Source organism: Eulemur rufifrons, chromosome 8 (genome assembly GCF_041146395.1).
Source record: "Eulemur rufifrons isolate Redbay chromosome 8, OSU_ERuf_1, whole genome shotgun sequence".
In the NCBI taxonomy this organism is placed as follows: Eukaryota; Metazoa; Chordata; class Mammalia; order Primates; family Lemuridae; genus Eulemur; species Eulemur rufifrons.
In genome coordinates, this window is record NC_090990.1 from 10,218,032 (window position 1) to 10,235,495 (window position 17,464).

Genomic DNA, 17,464 nt, shown 5'->3' on the forward strand with positions numbered 1-17,464 from the left:
TGGAAAATAGTTTGGCAGTTCTTCGAAAAGCTAAAAATAGAATTACCACAGACCCAGCAATTCCTCTCCTAGGTATATGCCCCAAAGAATTGAAAACAGGGACTTGAGCAGATACGGAACATCCATGTTTATTGCAGCATTGCTCACAGGAGTCAGATGTCCAGCAGGAGATGAATGGATAAACCAAATGTGGTACCTATATACAGGGGAATGTTATTCAGCCTTAAAAAGGAATCACTGACATGTGGTTCCACATGAATAAGCCTCAGTGACATTACGCTAAGTGAAATAAGCAGTTGCCAAAGGGTAAATGTAGTATGATTCCACTTATGTGAAATATCTATAATTGGCCAATTCATAGAGACAGAAAGCAGATTAGGGGTTACCAGGGACTGAGGAAGGGGGGTAATTGGAGTTGTTGCTTTATACGGAAGTTACAGAGTTTGTTTGGGGTTGTCCTAGATTTATTTCCAGGCCTGCTGTAACAATCATCCCTTGTTATCCAAGGGGAACTGGTTCCAGGACCTGCTTGGATACTAAAATCCATGGATGCTCAAGTTCCTGATATAAAATGATGTAGCATTTGCCTATAACCTATGCTCATCCCCCCACCCCCCATATACTTTAAATCATCTCAAGATACAATACCTAATATAACGTAAATGTTATGTAAATAGTTGTTATACATTTTTTTTTTTTTTTTTGCGACAGAGTCTCACTCCATTGCCCCGACTAGAGAGCAGTGGCATCATCATAGTTCACTGCAACCTCACACTGCTGGGCTCGAGCAATCCTCCTGCCTCAGCTTCCCAGTTAGCTGGGACTACAGGCATGCACCACCACGCCCAGCTAATTTTTGTATTTTTAGTAGAGATGGAGTCTCGCTCTTGCTCAGGCTGGTCTTTAACTCCTGACCAGATCCCAAGCAGAGTGCGATCCTCCCACCTCGGCCTCCCAGAATGCTAGGATTACAGGTGTGAGCCACTGCGCCCGGCCTTCCTTTTTTAATTTTTATTATTTTTTATTGTATTGTTGTTTTTATTTTTTTCCAAATATTTTCTATCCTCACTTGGTTGAATCTGTGGATATGGAACCTGTGAATAGGGAGGGCCGCATGTATCACAAATTGAGTGGCTTAACTGACAGAAATTTATGTCCCACTATTCTAGAAGTCTGAGAGCAAAGTGTCTCAGAACTTGCAGGGTCTGCGAGCTTGCAGGGAGCAGGGCCATGTGCCCTCTGAAGGTGCTAGGGAAGGAGCTCTCCCAGGCCTCCCAGCTCTGGTAGTTTTTGGCCTGTGGCAGTGTCACTCCAGCCATCGCATGGTGATCTCCTTGTGTGCGTGTCTGTGTCCAAATATCCCCTTTCTATAAGGACACCAGTCATATTGGATTAGGAGCTCTCCCTATTCCAGTATGACCTCATCTTAACTGACCTTATTTCCAAATAAGGTCACATCAAGAGGTCCTGGGAGTTAGGACTTCAACATGGGAAGTTTTACGGTCAACAGTTCAACCCGTAACAGGGTTATGATGATTTGGGAACAGACAGTGGTGATGGCCGCACAACAGTGTGAATGTAATTCATGCCACCAAATCGTACGCTTAAAAATGGTTAAAATAGTACATTTGATGTTATATATATTTTGTCACAGTAAAAAAAAATTTTTTTAGGCCAGGTATGGTGGCTCACGCCTGTAATTACAGCACTCTGAGAGGTGGGAGCAGAAGGATCGCTTGAGGTCAGGAGTTCGAGACCAGCCTGAGCAAGAGTGAGACCCCCCCATCTCTACTAAAAATAGAAATAAATTAGCCAGACAACTAAAAACAGAAAAAATTAGCCAGGTGTGGTGGCACGTGCCTGTAGTCCCAGCTACTGGGAGGCTGAGGCAGGAGGATCGATCACTTGACCCCAGGAGTTTGAGGTTGCTGTGAGCTAGACTGACACCACGGCACTCTAGCTTGGGTAACAGAGCGAGACTCTGTCTCAAAAAAAAAATTTTTTTTTTTTTAATGTAAAGGCAAGGGGGCTGGGGCTGGGGCTGGGGCTGTTTGTGTGGGGACAGCTGGAGGCTCACGGGGATGTCGGGTAAGGGAAGGAAGGTCCTGAGGCAGCACAAGTGGGAAGGGGCTCTGAGGCCGAGTGGAAGTGCCCTGGCCAGCTCACCCCAGGGGCAGCCAGCAGCCCGGAGTGCTGCAGGCCAAGCTGTCGTGAGGGCCTGCCGGCCACTACGCGGACTTTGCCCCGAGGGGATGGGATCCTCCAGGCTGGAGGACCCTGGGAGCAGGGCGTGGAGGTCCTGCTGCTTTGGGAACCTTTGGGTCTGGACTTTTGGGTGGTGACGGAGGTCATGTCCGCAGGGCCCTTTAGGTGCCACTTGGCAGAGGCAGGAGGATGCTCATGGCAGGCCCCTGTCCTGCAGTTCCAGTGTGGACCTCCAGGTGGCGCCCCGACTCTGTCCGCCCTGCCCCCTCCGCCTCCCCATCGCCCAAGCAGCGGAGCGCAGTTTTCTGCCCGGGAGGCAGGCTGCCTGGGTTCACTTCCCACCTCTGAAATCTCCCAGCTTTGAGACCAAGCAAATCTCTTAACTGTTCTGAGCCTGCCTTGCCTCGGAAGGGGCTAAATTGGTCCTCACCTGTCAGGGAGTTATTATGAGGATGAAATGGGGCAACACAGGGAAAGCACTGGCCCAGTGCCTGGCACATAGTGATCGTACAGGAAGATGTTGAGGTGATGGAGTGTCCACCCTGGGCTGGGCCCTGGGGACACAGTGGTGGACAGGAGAGAGAGCACCTCATGGTGCTCATCTGGGTGGGAGGCAGACACAGACCCCCATGAGGTGGGCTGAGCTCACCCCAACCCAGCCTGGAGTCAGGGGCCCTCTGAGGGGGTAGGGTAGGCTGCAGGCTGTGTCAGCCAAGGAGAAACCATGGGGGGAGGGGGCAGCATGAGCCCAGGCTGGGCTGGCACAGGGAATGTTCTAGAGGGAGTTGAGGTGATACAGAGTGGCCTGCTTGCGAAGGGTGAGAGGGTGGGCAACAGGGCCTCTGAGCTATGCAGAGGAGTTGGGCTTAATTCTGAGAGCTGGGGGTCGGCTAAGTGTTTTAAGCGAGAGGGCTGTTGGAAGCAGCAGGGACAACGTGATGAGATATGTTGGGAGCCTGCGGCTCCGAACCCTTCAAGTAGGAGAGGCCAGTGGCCTCTGTATCCCTGAGCATGTCTTCTCTTCTAGGAAGCGAGGAAGGGCTCAGCAGCCCCAGCCCCTTAGATTGCAGTCCTGGGGCCCAGCCGCCATCGCCGGGACCTGCCACATCCCCAGCACCTCCAGACCTGGACCCGGATGCAGTGCGGGGGGCCCTCCGGGAATTCCTGCAGGAGCTGCGGGGTGCCCAGAGAGAACGGGTGAGCTTGGGCTTGAGTGGCTCGATAGGGAACCGTGCGGCTGGGGGCTCTGGACGGGGTGCAGGGTGTCATAGCAGGGCCTTCTCTCCCCCCACGTCGGGCTGCAGGATGAACTTCGGGCCCAGACGAGCGCCCTGAGTCGGCAGCTAGCTGAGATGGAGGCCGAGAGGGACAGCGTGACCTCGCGGGCCAGGCAGCTGCAGAAGGCCGTGGCCGAGAGTGAGGAAGGTAAGTGTGACTTCCAGGGCCCCAGCTTTGCTCTCTTGTGTTCTGAGCAGCTGAGGTAGGAGCCTGGGGAAGCGACCTGTGAGCCTGCCCTGGCCCTGTGGCCAGGGGACCTGCTCCTGCAGGGGACCCTCCCTGCTCAGCTTCACTCATGTCCAGACCCATATATCCTCAAGGGTGCAGCCCGGCCTGTGGTGGGTGGCGTGAGGGCTGGGCATTCTGTGGCCTGGTTCGGTCTTGGGGCTGTGCCCGGCCGTGCCTGATGGGGCTGGGTGGCGGCTGCAGCCCGGCGCAGCATCAGTGGGCGGTTGAGCGAGGCCCAGGCGGAGCTGGCACTGCAGGAGGAGAGTGTGCGGCGCAGCGAGCGGGAGCGCCGGGCCACGCTGGACCAGGTGGCCACACTGGAGAGGACCCTGCAGGCCACCGAGAGCGAGCTCCGGGCCAGCCAGGTGGGCAGGAGCTGAGGGCTGGCGGGGGTGAGGGGGAGTCTGTGCGTGCCAGAGTGGGTGTCCGAGCCCTGCCCTTTGTCTCTCTGTGTCTGTCTGCCCGAGTCCCTCTGCAGCACACTGTGGCGAGCAGCCTTCGACTTTTCCTACAGAAGCACGTTCTGATTCCATCATCTCGTTTCACTCGTGGTCACTAGCCGTAGAAAAAAGAGCTTGGGCTTTTGAGCCAGACACACCTGGGTTCAAGTCCTGGCCCTGCTGTTATTGGCCTTGGGCCAGTCCACTGTCTGGTTCTCATTTTCCTCATCGGGGAAAGGGGAGGCCAACAGTTGTCTCAGAGATGATGCACGTGAGCTCTCTGCACGTGGCTGGTGCTCAGGGGCCTCTGTTTTATGTCTCTGTGTAGCCACGTGGTGTTCTCTGGTTTTTATGTATGCTTGGGTGACATCTGTGTTCACCTGGTGTACCTGTGTATGTCTGTCTTTGTGTCTGGGCAGGAAGCCCAGGCCCTGGTGGTGACTGTCCAGGCTGCCTTCTCGCAGCTGGAGCCCCCTCCTCCCTCCCCTGTTCTTCGGGCCCTCCAGTGCTGGCCTGGGACTCAGCCCCTGCCTCTGGCTCTGGGCCGGGCTTAGCTGGATTGTTGTGTCTGCGGCTTCATGTCTGGCCTTGGGCCCAGCCGCGGGGGCTGCAGGAGGAGGCCAGGAACAAAGCTGGGCAGGAGCCAGAGTGGGGGCCCCTGGGCCCAGACAGGGCAGGGTTGGGGCTCAGAGCAGGGGGCAGAGGGGCCAGGCTCGGGGTGGGGACTGGGGAGGTTGTAATAACACCCCCCTTGACCTACCCATCTCCAGGATAGTAACACAAATTAGAGGACCCCTGATCTATCTTCCTATCCTGTCTACACCCCCTAGGCCTCCTTTACTGCTGACCACCGTGTGGGGGAGGGGATCATCCCCTCAAACCCTAGGACAGTGGGGCCCACCCAGGGCTACTGGGCTCAGCTCAGGTCACACATGTAGCTCTGGGCCCACTGCTGGAGTGGGGGTCAGCAGAGCAGGGGAAGGGCCCTGGAATCCACATTTCACAGCCCCCTCCCCAGGGCTCCTGTGAGCACCCAGGCTGTGGTACCCCCAGACCAATCCAGTACCGCTACTCTACAGACGTGAAACAGTGCCGGAGTGCAGGAAGGGGCAGTCCTGGGTCACATGGCCTGTGGGTCACACTGTTCTCCACTTCCTCCCAAGGGTCAGTCAGGGCCATGGGGGAGGGCTGTGGGGTGGACTGGACATCCGAGGCCTGAGCCCTGCCCCCTGCAGGAGAAGATCAGCAAGATGAAGGCCAACGAGGTGAAGCTGGAGAGTGACAAGCGGCGCCTGAAGGAGGTGCTGGACGCCTCCGAGAGCCGTACCATCAAGCTCGAGCTGCAGCGGCGCTCACTCGAGGGGGAGCTGCAGCGCAGCCGCCTGGGCCTGAGCGACCGCGAGGCCCAGGCCCAGGCCCTCCAGGATCGGGTGGACTCCCTGCAGAGACAGGTGGGCCCCGCTGCCGCTCACAACCCCAGCATCTGCATGCCCTTTGCCAAGCACTGTGCAGGAACTATGCAATCCTCCCAACAACCATGTGAGGCCAGTATTACCATCATCCCCATTTCACAGATGAACAAATAGAGGCTGAGAGATGATGTCATTGTCCAAAATCACATAGCTGTTATAATAAGAGGCAGAGCCAAAGTTAGAATTCAGGACTATTTGATGACAGAATCTGCACTTAGAGAAGTCATGTGAGACAAGTTAGAGATACAGATTTTACTCGTTTCCCTTTTTGCCTTGGTTGCTAGGAAGCTTACTCTAACTGGAATGTTCAGTAACTCTGCTAGTCCTGCATGGACACCACCAAAGTCAAAAACACAGAAAACTTCAAGGTTGTGGTGGTTACTGTTTCCCTTCTGTAGCAGGGAGGAAAGGGGAATGAAGACAGGGAAGAGACCACAGGGTCTGAGATAACCAGGTTGATGGTGTTCTGGTCAAGGGTAGTTAACTGGCAGTGTAACCTGGGCCCAAGTTGCAGCAGGCTGAGCCAGCGAGAGTACACGGGAAGAGTGGATATCAATCATGGAGGCCCAGAGGTGGGAAGGGCTTGGGTTGAGCATACCTGGTAGAGGTCACAGTGGGAGCAGAGGTGTAGAGACCAGATGGGAACAGAGCTCCTTGACTGTCCTGTCTGTCCTCCTGCCAGGTAGCAGACAGTGAAGTGAAGGCAGGGACCCTGCAGCTGACAGTGGACCGGCTGAGTGGGGCCCTGGCCAAGGTGGAAGAGAGCGAGGGGACCCTTCGGGACAAGGTGCAGGGCCTGACACAGGCCCTGGCCCAGAGCAACACCAGCCTCACCAGCACCCAGGACAAGAATCTGCATTTACAGAAGGCTCTGACCGCCTGTGAACATGACCGTCAAGTGCTCCAGGTATGGGAGTGTCTGGGGTCTGGCTGGGGTGGGCACAGTGAGAGAGTCAGCCAATGAGAGCAGGCATGGTAAGGAGCCAGCCAATGGGGCAGTCAGCTGGGGACCCTAAGTAGCCAGTCGATGAGAATAGGTTTTTGAGGGAGGGGTGGGCCCACTAGAGCATCATCCAATGAGCAGAGGCTCTGGAAGAGGGTGTGTCCAATAAGAGAACAAGCCCACTAGTATAGGTTTGCGGGGACCCAGGTGCAGAGTTAATGGGGAGGGCTGGGGTCTGGGTGGCTCCCGCCTTATGCAGGTCAGTGGATAGGCTGTGGGCCAGGCTTGCTGCCTGGTTCACCCTTCCAGTGAGATGACTATGGGCTGGGAACCTGCCCGGAGGCAGCGTAGAGGGAGGCCCTTTGCCTTAGGGCTCCCAGGCCAGCCCGGCACCACTGGCCCTGTCCTGCAGGAACGGCTGGACGCTGCCCGGCAGGCGTTATCTGAGGCCCGGAAGCAGAGCAGCTCCCTGGGCGAGCAGGTGCAGACGGTGCGGGGCGAGCTGGCGGACCTGGAGCTGCAGCGGGCGGAGGCGGAGGGCCAGCTGCAGCAGCTGAGGGAGGTGAGGGCCAGGGTGGGCCCCTTTGTCCCCAGGTCTGTGAGTCCCCTGGATGGGGTGGGGGCCTTCCCATCCATCTCAACCTTATCCCAAATCCTGGCCCAGCCTCCAGCGAGGACACGTGGAGAAACTGAGGCTCAGCGGAACTGGCTGGCCTCAGGGACCAGTTCTCCAGTGCTGGTCTCACAGTTGACTACTGAGTGAGTGGACAGGGCCAGCAGCTTCAGCATCCCAAGCTGCAGATGGACACGCAGGGCTGAGGCCTGGCTTGCGTTGCAGGTGTTGCGGCAGCGGCAGGAGGGTGAGGCTGCGGCTCTGCACACGGTCCAGAAGCTGCAGGACGAGCGGCGGCTGTTGCAGGAGCGTCTGGGCAGCCTGCAGCGCGCCCTGGCTCAGCTGGAAGCCGAGAAGCGGGAGGTGGAGCGCTCGGCCCTGCGGCTGGAGAAGGACCGCGTGGCCCTCAGGAGGACGCTGGACAAGGTGGGCTGCTCCCCTCACGTCCTCTGGGGCCTTGCCGTGGTCCTGGCTGCGTGTCCCCAGGTCTGCTGCCGCTGCCGGTGTTAGGTTATTCTACTGGTGTGGGGAACCTGAGACCCCTCTCGGAGCTCCTCCCCAGCACCCTGATCCCCTCCTGCCCTGCCCTGCCCGCCTAGGTGGAGCGGGAGAAGCTTCGCAGCCATGAGGACACAGTGCGGCTGAGCGCGGAGAAGGGCCGCCTGGACCGCACACTCTCAGGGGCTGAGCTGGAGCTGGCCGAGGCCCAGAGGCAGATCCAGCAGCTGGAGGTCTGGCCCCGCCCACCCAGCCAAGGACCCCAGCTTCATCCCCAGCCTGAGGCTAAGCAGTCCCAGGTGGCCGGGGGGCCTTCGCCCCCCACCACCCAGGAGCCTGGAGCCTTAGAGGGGTGTCCCAGCCGGGCCACGGAGGGGGTTCTCCCCAAGGTGTACAGAAAAGGCACTAAAGGCCTGTTAGCACGTGAGCCCGTGGGTGCGTGTGTGTTGTGCACGTGTAGCAGTGTGAGTGTCCATGTGAGTATTCTTGTGCACGTAGCATGAATCTTGTACACCGTGTGGCATGTCTAGGGATTATGAATATATGTGTGTTTGTGTACAGATGTTGTCACGTATGCAGATGTGTAGGAGTATTGGGCTTTCGCACATATATGCACCTGTGTGACCTGGCTAAGTATTTACACGCTTGCCTTTGTGCCTGTGTGTCTCACAGTGCGTGCCTGTCCGAGTGAGGGTCGCCGGGCACCCTGACCCGGGATTCGCGGGCTCACTGTCAGGGCCAGTGGGATGGGGGACAAGGGAGGATCTGTCTTGCATCCCCACCTGTGCTGGCTGCGCCCCAGGGAGGTCACACACGCATACACACTGGCCGGGACCCTGACAGCGGCCCCTCCCTGCAGGCCCAGGTGGTGGCGCTGGAGCAGAACCCGAGCCCGGCCCAGCTGGAGGCGGACGAGCAGCAGCGGCTGGAGCTGCAGCAGGAGGTGGAGCGCTTGCGCAGCGCCCAGGCGCAGACCGAGCGCACCCTGGAGGCGCGGGAGCGCACCCACCGCCAGAGGGTGCGCGGGCTGGAGGAGCAGGTGCGCAGCCCCCTGGGGGGACTGGGCCAGGATGGAAGCGCGGGGCTGGAGGAAGTGGAGGAGGAGAGGGCCAGTCGTGACCTCGGTATGAGCAGTCGATGGCTCCCAAAACTGAACAGGGCGGTGGGTCTGTGCTGGTATCAGCCGTGACTGGGCCAGAGGCTCCGGTGGTGCTGCTGGGACTCAACCCTCTTGCCCTGCTGTCCTCTGGCTCCTGCCCAGGGCGCCCCTCTCCCTGGGGGCACAGGTGGCCTCCGCAGCTCCAGCCTCAGTTTCTTCCAGCAACCTGTGATCACGGGAGCGGGGAGGAGGGCCTTCCTCCTGAGAGTGCGGGCAACGGTCCCAGGGCGGGTCCCCAGCGCCTGCTTGGAGCACAGGCCCCTTCCTGACCATGCATGAACAGCCGTGTCTGTAGGGCAAGGCTGCTCGGGTGGGCCGGGCCTGGGTCACATGTCCACCCCTTGAGTCTGGGCTACGGATGGGCCCGCCCAAATGAAGGGGATAAAGGATGTTGGGGGGTGGCCCCCAAACCTGCTGAGTCCTCAGCAGACACCTGGCTTCCGTAAGGAGCAACATGAGGAGGGAAGGATACCCCTCCCTCCCCGGCTCTTAGCGAGGCCAGACCGTCCCTGAAACAGGCACATCGGTCCCTCTGGGTTCCCGGCTGTGCCTCCCTTTGTGTGAAGTCGGGCTGGGGACCTGGGCTGGCCTTACCTTCTCTTTCTCCCCCAGGTGTCCACACTGAAGGGCCAGTTGCAGCAGGAGCTTCGAAGGAGCTCAGCACCCTTCTCTCCACCCTCCGGCCCCCCCGAGAAATGAGCCCCTTCCCGGCCGGCATTTGGAGAGCAGCCCCGTGCCCTCCTCTCAGCACAGCCCACGCAGGGCCTGGTCCTTCGGGGCCCCCGCGCTGGGGGTGAGGAGGAGCCAGGTGGCAGGGCCAGGGAGGGGGATCTCCAGCTCCAGGCCAGACCCAGCAGTGGCTTCCTGGCATCCCCAGGACCCCATGGTCTGTGGGCTGTTCCTCAGTCCAGCCCCACTCCGTACTCTGGATTGTACAGGGTCCTCCCTGAGGGCGGCCGAGCCAAGCCAGGGCTGGGAGAGCCCTCGTCTCTGGCCGGCCCTGGAGCAGGCCTGGAGCATGGGCTCGTGGGAGGGGCCCGGGCCAGGGCCGGGGTCAGAGACCCAGGCCGACTCCGGCTTCCCCGAGACCTCTCCGCCTTAGTTCAGAGTGTTTGTCAGGAAATTCTTCAGCGAGCTCAGAGTCCCTGTATTTTTATACCTTTTTACAATGTTAACTGTTCAGAACTATTTGTTTTTTGTAACAAGAAGACTCCGTTTTCTAAAACCGGTTTGTACAGATGTGTCCCTTTTCTGCTATTAGTGTGCCCTCTACCTGGGAGGACATGAGAGGGGGGACAGGTAGGGGCTGGGTCGGGAGGGATGGGGCCCACTAGGGAGGGGTGCAGGGGAGACAGGGGAGACAGAAGCCTGTGTTGGGGAGGAGCTTACCAACCTCACAGGATCTGGGGTGGCGAGGCCCCTGGGATCCACCCCATTTAGCAGATGGGGCTGTTGAGGCCGGGGGCTGTGACCCAGTCTGCACAGCTTCTCTTTGCAGCCCAAGCTGTGCTGCCTTCTCTGGCCCCCCCTCAGGTCCGAGCCCTCACTCTGGTCCGTGACAGGCCTCCCAGGCAGCGTGGTGAACAGGGCGGGTTTGGGAGTGAACATGGCATCTTGCCCTGGCCCCACTGAGTGATCCTGGGCAAAGCTGCTTAACCTCTTGAGCTTCGGTTTGCCCATCTGTAAAATGGGAATCTGCCTCACAGGCTGGCTCTGAGGAAGTTCGCAGAGGAGGGGCCCAGTCTGTGTCTGAGGGAGAAATGAAGCTCGTCCTCACCTGTTGGAGTCCAACAGCCAGATCCTGTCACAGCCCTGCCACTTACAGCGGTGGACCCTCAGGGGGCTTAGTTTCCCTAAGATGAGGCTATGAACTATACCCACCACATGTTCCTGTTCGAGGGTTAAACAGGACAGTGTGCTGAAGCTCACGCAGAGCCTGGTCCCAGTGCCGCTCAGAGGGCCGTATTGTGACACTTGCTCTGCTTTGTCCTCAACCTCACCAGTCTCCCCGCTCCGCCCCCAAAAGTCCTGGATCTCAGGTCTGTCTGCCTCGACCTGCCTCCCCTGTCACCGCGGGCAGCGTCCCATCTTGGCTGCATCCCTCTGGTGACAGGGACTCACGCCTTCCCCGTGCAGCTTTGATAATGAGAAACTCGCATCCCTGAAACTCCATTTCCCACGCGGCCCCTGCGACACGCACGCAGGTGCCGGCACACACTGGCGTGGCGCGTGCTTCTGGGCAGGGCAGAGCTGATGCGGTGGGCGGGTGGCTTGGGACCGGAGCAGCCACAGGCACAGGAGTGGCCCTTGCTCTCCAGGGGGCTGGGAGCCTCTCAGTGGGGACAGGCAGTGTTGGAGGCACCTGGCTACCCCCTCTATGCGCGCAACTGAAAAAGTGACTCTGAATCTTTTGTAAAAACTTGTTTTTAATTTTGTATAAAACAAACAAAGGTGGTCCGTGCCCAGGGGGCTGTAGGAAATCCAAGCAGACCAGCTGGGATGAGGGGCATAGCCTACCTCGGGGGACTATGAACGGGGGACTGTCCTCAGAGGGGCTGAGAAGGCCCCCGGGGTCCAGGTCCCACAGGGAGGCCTGAGGTGTTCCCCACCAAGGGGGCGGAGACTGGGCAGTGGGGAGCCCCTGTCATGCCCCAGGAGTGGCCACAGGCTGGGAGTGGGGCCTGGGGCACCACAGCCCGCACCCCAGGGCTGCAGTCCACTAACTTTTTACACAATAAAGGGAACTCAGGACGGGAGAAAAGCACCAGGTCAGGTGGGGCGAGGCCCCCAGATCTGAGGAGGGCGGGGCTCAGGACACGGCTCCACCCTAGCAACCCCCGCAGCTCCTGGCACAGGAGGCTGCCACGGATTGGCACAGGCCACTGCTGGCCATCACGCCACATTTGGAGAACTTGTCCCGACACAGGTCAGCTGTTGGCAGGGCAGGAGGGAGGCGGAGGCGGGGGTCAGTGTGTGGCTGGGTGATGGGAACCGCTACCCCTCCCGGCTCTGGTGCTGGGGCGGCGCTGAGGATGGACAGTAGTGGGGGTGGGAGCTCGGGGTGCCCTGGGAGTGTGGCGCATGCGTGTTTAATAAGCATCGGGTGGGTGCACGGTTGGCTAGGTAACAAAGTGGTCACGGGGCAGGGGACGCCTAGCGGCGGGGGCTTCCTACCTCGGAGGAGCTCCTCGTGGGCACAGACTGTGCGGACACAGATCTCCTTGTTGACGACATATACACGGCGGAGGCTGGGGGATGAGGCCAGGATGGGTCTCAGCACCCCCTTCGCCCATCCCCACTGGGACAGCCCGCACAGAATCTGGCATCGGAGCCCTGGAGTCAGGGTCCCAGGCCTGAGCTCAACCACAGAGCTGAGTTCAACTTTGGATTCGCTATGTTTTCCCCAAACTCCCACCTTGGCTGGCCAAAGCCAGCCATCCCCTACCCCCTGGCCACCCTCATCCCCCCCAAAGTCCTCCCAAGGGCTGCCCACCTGTGCTCACCTATAGAAGCAGACCTCGTTGAGACACTGTTTGCAAGGCTTGTGTATGGAATAGAGGCGGGTGCACGGGTACTGCTCCTCGCGGCAGTCTGGGTGGCGGGTAGGGTCAGACTGGGGCCCAGAGCTGGGGGGCAGCCTCCAACCTCACCCACCTGAGACTGGGTCCCGCCTGTACCGTCAGGGCCGGCCCGGACACCCCCTACACATGCCCCACCTACACACAGCACTGCCGGGCCCCCCGGGCTGCCCACTTTGATACAGTGTATTGATTCACTACCGCAGACACAAGCACACGTTCAAACGCACACATTCACCACGCAGCCCGCACGGCTGCGGAAGTCCACGCCCACTCACGGGAGCCCACGCGAGGGCAAGCGCCCGGATTCCTGCACACGTGCATCTCATTCGCTCGGGTTCTTGGCTCAGCCAGCCTGGGCTCCCGGCCCCTCCTGGCTGGCAGGCAGCCCCGGCACGCCTCCCCCCAGTGTCTGTGAGGAGAGGGGCCTCCCCAGGCTGCGGCCAACTCAGCCTCCAGCCAGGCCCTTGGAAGCAGGCTGGATCTCCAGGAGCTGCCAGCCTAAAGCAGGGGCACGTCTGCAAGCTCCCTCCGCCCCCACGTTACCACTGGCAGCCTGCACTACCAGCAAGGGCAAGGCCTCTGTCCTACCAGCGCCGCCCCCCGCTTCACCCCAACTTCAGAGGCCGGGGCTGCGCCTCCGTTTCTCTAACCATCAGGAAAGCTCTTACCGAGAGGCCCGGGCTCTGTGGGCTCCGTCTCCACATTTCCTGGTTCTGGTGGAGAGAGAGGCCGGACAGATGATTGGGAGGGTCTGATGCCCAGCCCTGGCACAGACCCCCTACTTCCAGGGCTGCAGGGGAGACGGGGGAGGGGCGGGAGCAGGGGCTGTGGCCTACCTGGGGTGGGGGCTGGGATGACCTCCTGTTGGACTTGCTGCTGGGACTGGAACTGGAACTGCTCCTCGGAGGGCCGAGAAGTCACCTCTGCAACCAGGGGAGGGTAAGGGGGTCTGCCCCCTCCTTCCCCTCCCAGGGGCCGTGGGCCCCCCGACTCCAGCTGCAAGGCCTTTACCTTGGTAATCATAGTAGTCTGGGTTGTCTGCAAACACAGAGAATGTGGGATTGGTGGGGGTCAGGCCAACCCCTAGCCCCAGGGGCAAACGAGGTCACAACTGAGCCAGGGACCCACCTCCAGGATTCCCTGCAACCTCCCCCACCCCGTCCCTGGCTGAGCCGTGCACGTGGGGGAACCGGGCCGGGGTGACACGGCAGGGCTGGCCGGGGTGGAAGGCCCTTACCGATCTGGTCGCCGTAGTGTGTGTACTGGACGTGGTCAGGGAACGGTGGCAGCGGGTCCAGGTCATACTGGCCCTGCGCCAGCAGGCCTGCGGTGGGAGGCAAGGCATGTGGGGGTGCCTCCAGGGAGGGACAACAGGGCCCCCAAGGTGCTCTGGGGAGGCGCGGTGGGGGTCACCTCGTCCTGCATCACCTCCCTGACCGTGTCCTGCCCGTCCCCCTTGCTGGCTGCTCCCAGGACTCAACATGCTCCTGTCTGCCTCTGGGCCTTTGCACTTGGCTCTCCCTGGGCCTGTGACACCTGCTCAGCTTCTCCCCCAGGTCTCAGGTCTTAACTGAAATTGCAGCTCTCTGGGGCGGCGTCCCTGGCCCCACCGTCTTCCTGTTGATGTCCACCCAGCACCCAGCCTGAAGGGGATCGTGTCTACTTGTTCAGTAGCTGCCCCCTGCCCTAGCCTGGCAGCGTGGGGAGGGCAGGGGTCCGTCTGCCTAGTTCCCTGCTGTTTCCCCAGGGCCCAGCCCAGTGCCTGGCACATAGTGGGAGCTCGTCACTTATCTCGTGAATGAATGTTAGGCATGGCAGGACCTTTGTGATGCCCACTGATAGCTCATTTGGCCAACAGGGACCCCTCCGGGGTCAAGAATGTAGAGGGTGGGAGGGCCCCAAATGGGTCTCCAAGCCAGGCCTCTGGACTCCCCGCCTTGGGTGCCCCCTGCTCCTTCCTGCGCATCGGCTCCCAGGAGGGGCAGTGAGTAAGAGGAAAAGCGTGGCTTTCTGATGCCTGGGGTGTGCCCGCTCTCCGGGATCCTGCCTGCTGCCGCCGTGGGAAGAGGGGGGGAAGGCCCACGAGATGCCAGACAGCCAGGCGGGTGGCCCTGGTGGCTGAGGAGCTGAGTTTGGCCACCGGGCATGACAAAGGCTCACTGTGAGCTCCCCTGCACGAACCCTACTCCCACCCCACATGAGGGGAGCTACCCCCTGCCCCGGGAGTCACGTACCAGGCACGAAGAGCAGGAAGAGGTAGGCAGTTCTCATGGCCACGGAGAGCGGCAGGCCGGGGTGGTGTCAGAGGACAGCTGGAGGAAGGGGAGCGGGGGAGCTGTGCCCAGGCCCAGGACCCAGGACCGCAGAGCCCACTTCTGGTCCCCTGGATTCAGCCTGGAGAAGCAGGCCCCCCGAGCAGAACCCAGGCATCTGGGGAGCCGGGGGGCCGGGGGTCGGGGCTACTTTGGGTAGTCCCATCTGGGTGTTTGGGTCACAAGGGACAAGGCCTCCAACCTGGCTCCGGGGCTGATCTTGACAAACAGACCCCACCCTGCCCTGATCACTGAGGGGACATTTCTAATGCTCTGCCAGCCCTGACCGTTCTCTCCTCACCCACGCCCATGGCCACCCCTCTGGCCCAGCCCTCCCTGGGAGTCCAGTGCACCAACTGTAGGAGTCCCTGAGCCCGGGCCGATACTGGGGACCCCAGCTCTGCCCAGCCAGCATCACGGCAGGGGCTCAGCAGCCTGGGCCAAGCCCACCACCTGCTCCCAATTAGCCCCTGGGCCCGGAGCATCTCTCTAGGCAGGAAACCACGTGCACACGGCCCGGGGCTCCCAGAGCAGCCAGGCCGGGCAGGGCTCCCAGCCCCCAGAAGACTCCTCTCCTGCCAGGCCTCAGGCCTCCCAGGACCTGGCCGTCTTTATCACAGACTCAGAGCCTGAGGTCTGTTTCTGCAGCAGGAGGAAGCACTTAGAGGGGAGTCTGAGGGGGGCAGCACCGGAGGGGGCCATGATGTCACCAGCCCAGGCGTTCTGAACACCCTGACATTGTAGGACAAGTGATGTGTGTGTAATTTTGGGGGAGAGGGCACTGGTGCACACTTTTCACCAGGTTCCCGACGTTCCAGAACCCCTGGTGGAGTCTGGTCTCCAGTCTCGGACACACAGCGGACTTGGTGGAGCCTGCAGGTCCCCACGTCGGGTCCTAGCTCAGTGGAGGGCAACCTCCAGACCACTGGCTTTCTGCGGAGAGGGCTGTGAGGGCCGAGGCCACCGGCTCATCCATCCAGGAGGGCCCCCTCCCTGCCCCGACACAGGAAGTTCTTCCAGACAGCTAACTGGAAACGCTAACTTTGCTGTACTTACCCTTGGGGATCTAGGAGAGGGGCAGAAACGTGGCCAGCTTTCCCCCCTCGCCCACTCCTGAGACCTCCCTGACCCCCACCGGGCTCATACATCCAGCACCTCTGAGTGGGGGTGGGATGGGGGAGCTATGACTCAAGTTGCCCCAGAAGCAGGGGACATCTGGCTCCCCACACCCCCACTCTGAAAACCCTGGGCCTCCTCACGGCAGGGGGATGGAGACCTAAAGATCTTTCTTTGCTGCCCCCACCCCCACACGGTCAGCGCAGCCTGCGGGGCCTCAAGAGCTTGGGGCGATGCCTCTCAGTGCCCGCCGGCCATGGTGTTCCTCCCCCAGGACTGGCACCCTGGCCCAGGCTCAGTGGGGGAAGGGGGCCCACAGGCTGGGGCTGGGGCTGGAGAGAGGAGTCAGTGTGGGAGTAACGCCAGGGGACCACACCTCCAAGCGCTGCTAGACAAGGGGGTTTTGGGGCATGGGGACGGCCAGGACCTGCCCAGGAGGCTGCACCCCCACCTCGAGCCCCTTCCATAACTGCCTCCTTCCCCTCCTCTGCATCCCAGGGAGGAGGGGAACAAGGGCTCCCCACGCTGGCTCAGACTGAGGGAGGCTCTGCCTGCTCCAGAGGCCGGGCAGGGGGTGTCCCCGCAGGAGGAAACCAGATGTTGCAGCCACACAGCTGGGAACAATCAGCCCGGAAACTTGCTCGGAGCTCCTAGGGCTCCACGGTCTCTGATCTCTCTTTGTCTCTCTGCGTCTCTGTCTCGGCTGCTCCCACCGGCCCCCCACCCCACCCGCCACATTCCAGCCTCCCCGGGAGACAAAAGCCGCCTCATCCCCCGACGTCCCCACCGCTGGCTCCCCCAAACTCGGGCTCCCTGCCCTTCCCAACTCGTGTCCTACCCCCAAAGCGACCCCAAACTTTCCAGGTGCCCGCTCGGCAGCTGCCCCCAGGGTCGGGAGCCTGGAGAGGCCGGCACCCCCGCGCCTGGGGCCCCGCCGACGCCCCTGCCCCCACCCCGGACCCCGGACCGCGAGCGCCGGGCCCGCGCCTACCTGTCCGGGTCACTCCGCCGCCCGCTCCGAGTCTGCCCGCCAGAGCCGCCCCTGTGCCCGCTCCGAGCCCCCCTCCGGGCCCCCGACGGGCTGGCGCCCGCCCTCCAGCCCCGGATCCGCTGGGTCCTAACGCGAGCGCTCCGCCCAGGCCTGCGCGCCGCGCCGCGCCCTCGGGGCTCCGACCGTCCTCTGGGGCGGCCCTGGGGGAGGCACCCGCCCAACCGTCCCGGCGTCTGTGTCAAGCGCTGGCTCCTCCTCACGTCGGGTCCTCACTCTACACAGCCAGGTGGGTGAGGTGGGTGAGCTACCCCATTGCACAGAGGGTGAAACCGAGCCTCCCAAGCTGTCACCCAAGGCCACTCAGCAGAAAGTGAACCTTGCTCACCCTCTGGCTTCTCCCAGCTTCCAGGACACCTTTCTGGGCCTGGTTTCCCACCTGCCTCCCCAGCTCCTCCTCTGGGGTTCCGTAGCCAGCTCCTCCTCCTCCTGCACCCCAGAGCTTGGGGCCTTGCTGGCTCCTAACCCGAATTTCTTTCAGCCCCGACCAGGCCCATGTGCCCCACGAGTGTCCCCTAAGCACATCCGACTCAACAAGCATCCAAGTCCAAATTCACAACCTCCTAACCCT

The 17,464-nt window shown here is 61.1% G+C and overlaps 2 protein-coding genes across 3 annotated transcripts in view; one reads left to right on the top strand and one right to left on the bottom strand.

Annotated features, from left to right (window-relative positions):
- The window catches only part of CROCC (ciliary rootlet coiled-coil, rootletin), a 40,246-nt gene extending 30,458 nt beyond the window's left edge, over positions 1 to 9,788 (top strand). The window contains exons 28-37 of the mRNA XM_069479401.1: positions 3,233 to 3,402; positions 3,510 to 3,630; positions 3,913 to 4,076; positions 5,387 to 5,602; positions 6,306 to 6,530; positions 6,979 to 7,128; positions 7,405 to 7,605; positions 7,779 to 7,910; positions 8,537 to 8,716; positions 9,449 to 9,788. Coding sequence (XP_069335502.1) covers positions 3,233 to 3,402; positions 3,510 to 3,630; positions 3,913 to 4,076; positions 5,387 to 5,602; positions 6,306 to 6,530; positions 6,979 to 7,128; positions 7,405 to 7,605; positions 7,779 to 7,910; positions 8,537 to 8,716; positions 9,449 to 9,535 — 1,646 coding nt within the window. The 3' untranslated portion in view covers positions 9,536 to 9,788. The remainder of the gene's footprint in view (positions 1 to 3,232; positions 3,403 to 3,509; positions 3,631 to 3,912; positions 4,077 to 5,386; positions 5,603 to 6,305; positions 6,531 to 6,978; positions 7,129 to 7,404; positions 7,606 to 7,778; positions 7,911 to 8,536; positions 8,717 to 9,448) is intronic.
- A 1,456-nt stretch (positions 9,789 to 11,244) lies between these two features.
- Positions 11,245 to 16,897, bottom strand: MFAP2 (microfibril associated protein 2). Of its 2 annotated transcripts, XM_069477385.1 has the most exons (9): positions 16,837 to 16,897; positions 14,652 to 14,729; positions 13,655 to 13,741; positions 13,429 to 13,455; positions 13,254 to 13,340; positions 13,086 to 13,130; positions 12,340 to 12,427; positions 12,011 to 12,084; positions 11,322 to 11,767 (listed from the first exon to the last, which is right to left on the bottom strand). In XM_069477385.1, the coding sequence occupies exons 2-9, from the start codon at positions 14,686 to 14,688 to the stop codon at positions 11,664 to 11,666; spliced, it is 549 nt and encodes a 182-aa protein (XP_069333486.1). In that variant the 5' UTR covers positions 14,689 to 14,729; positions 16,837 to 16,897; the 3' UTR covers positions 11,322 to 11,663. The 2 variants fall into 2 exon arrangements, with proteins under 2 accessions (XP_069333485.1, XP_069333486.1); XM_069477384.1 differs by lacking the exon at positions 16,837 to 16,897 and having other exon boundaries at positions 11,245 to 11,767; positions 14,652 to 14,734.
- Between the last annotated feature and the right edge of the window lie 567 nt (positions 16,898 to 17,464).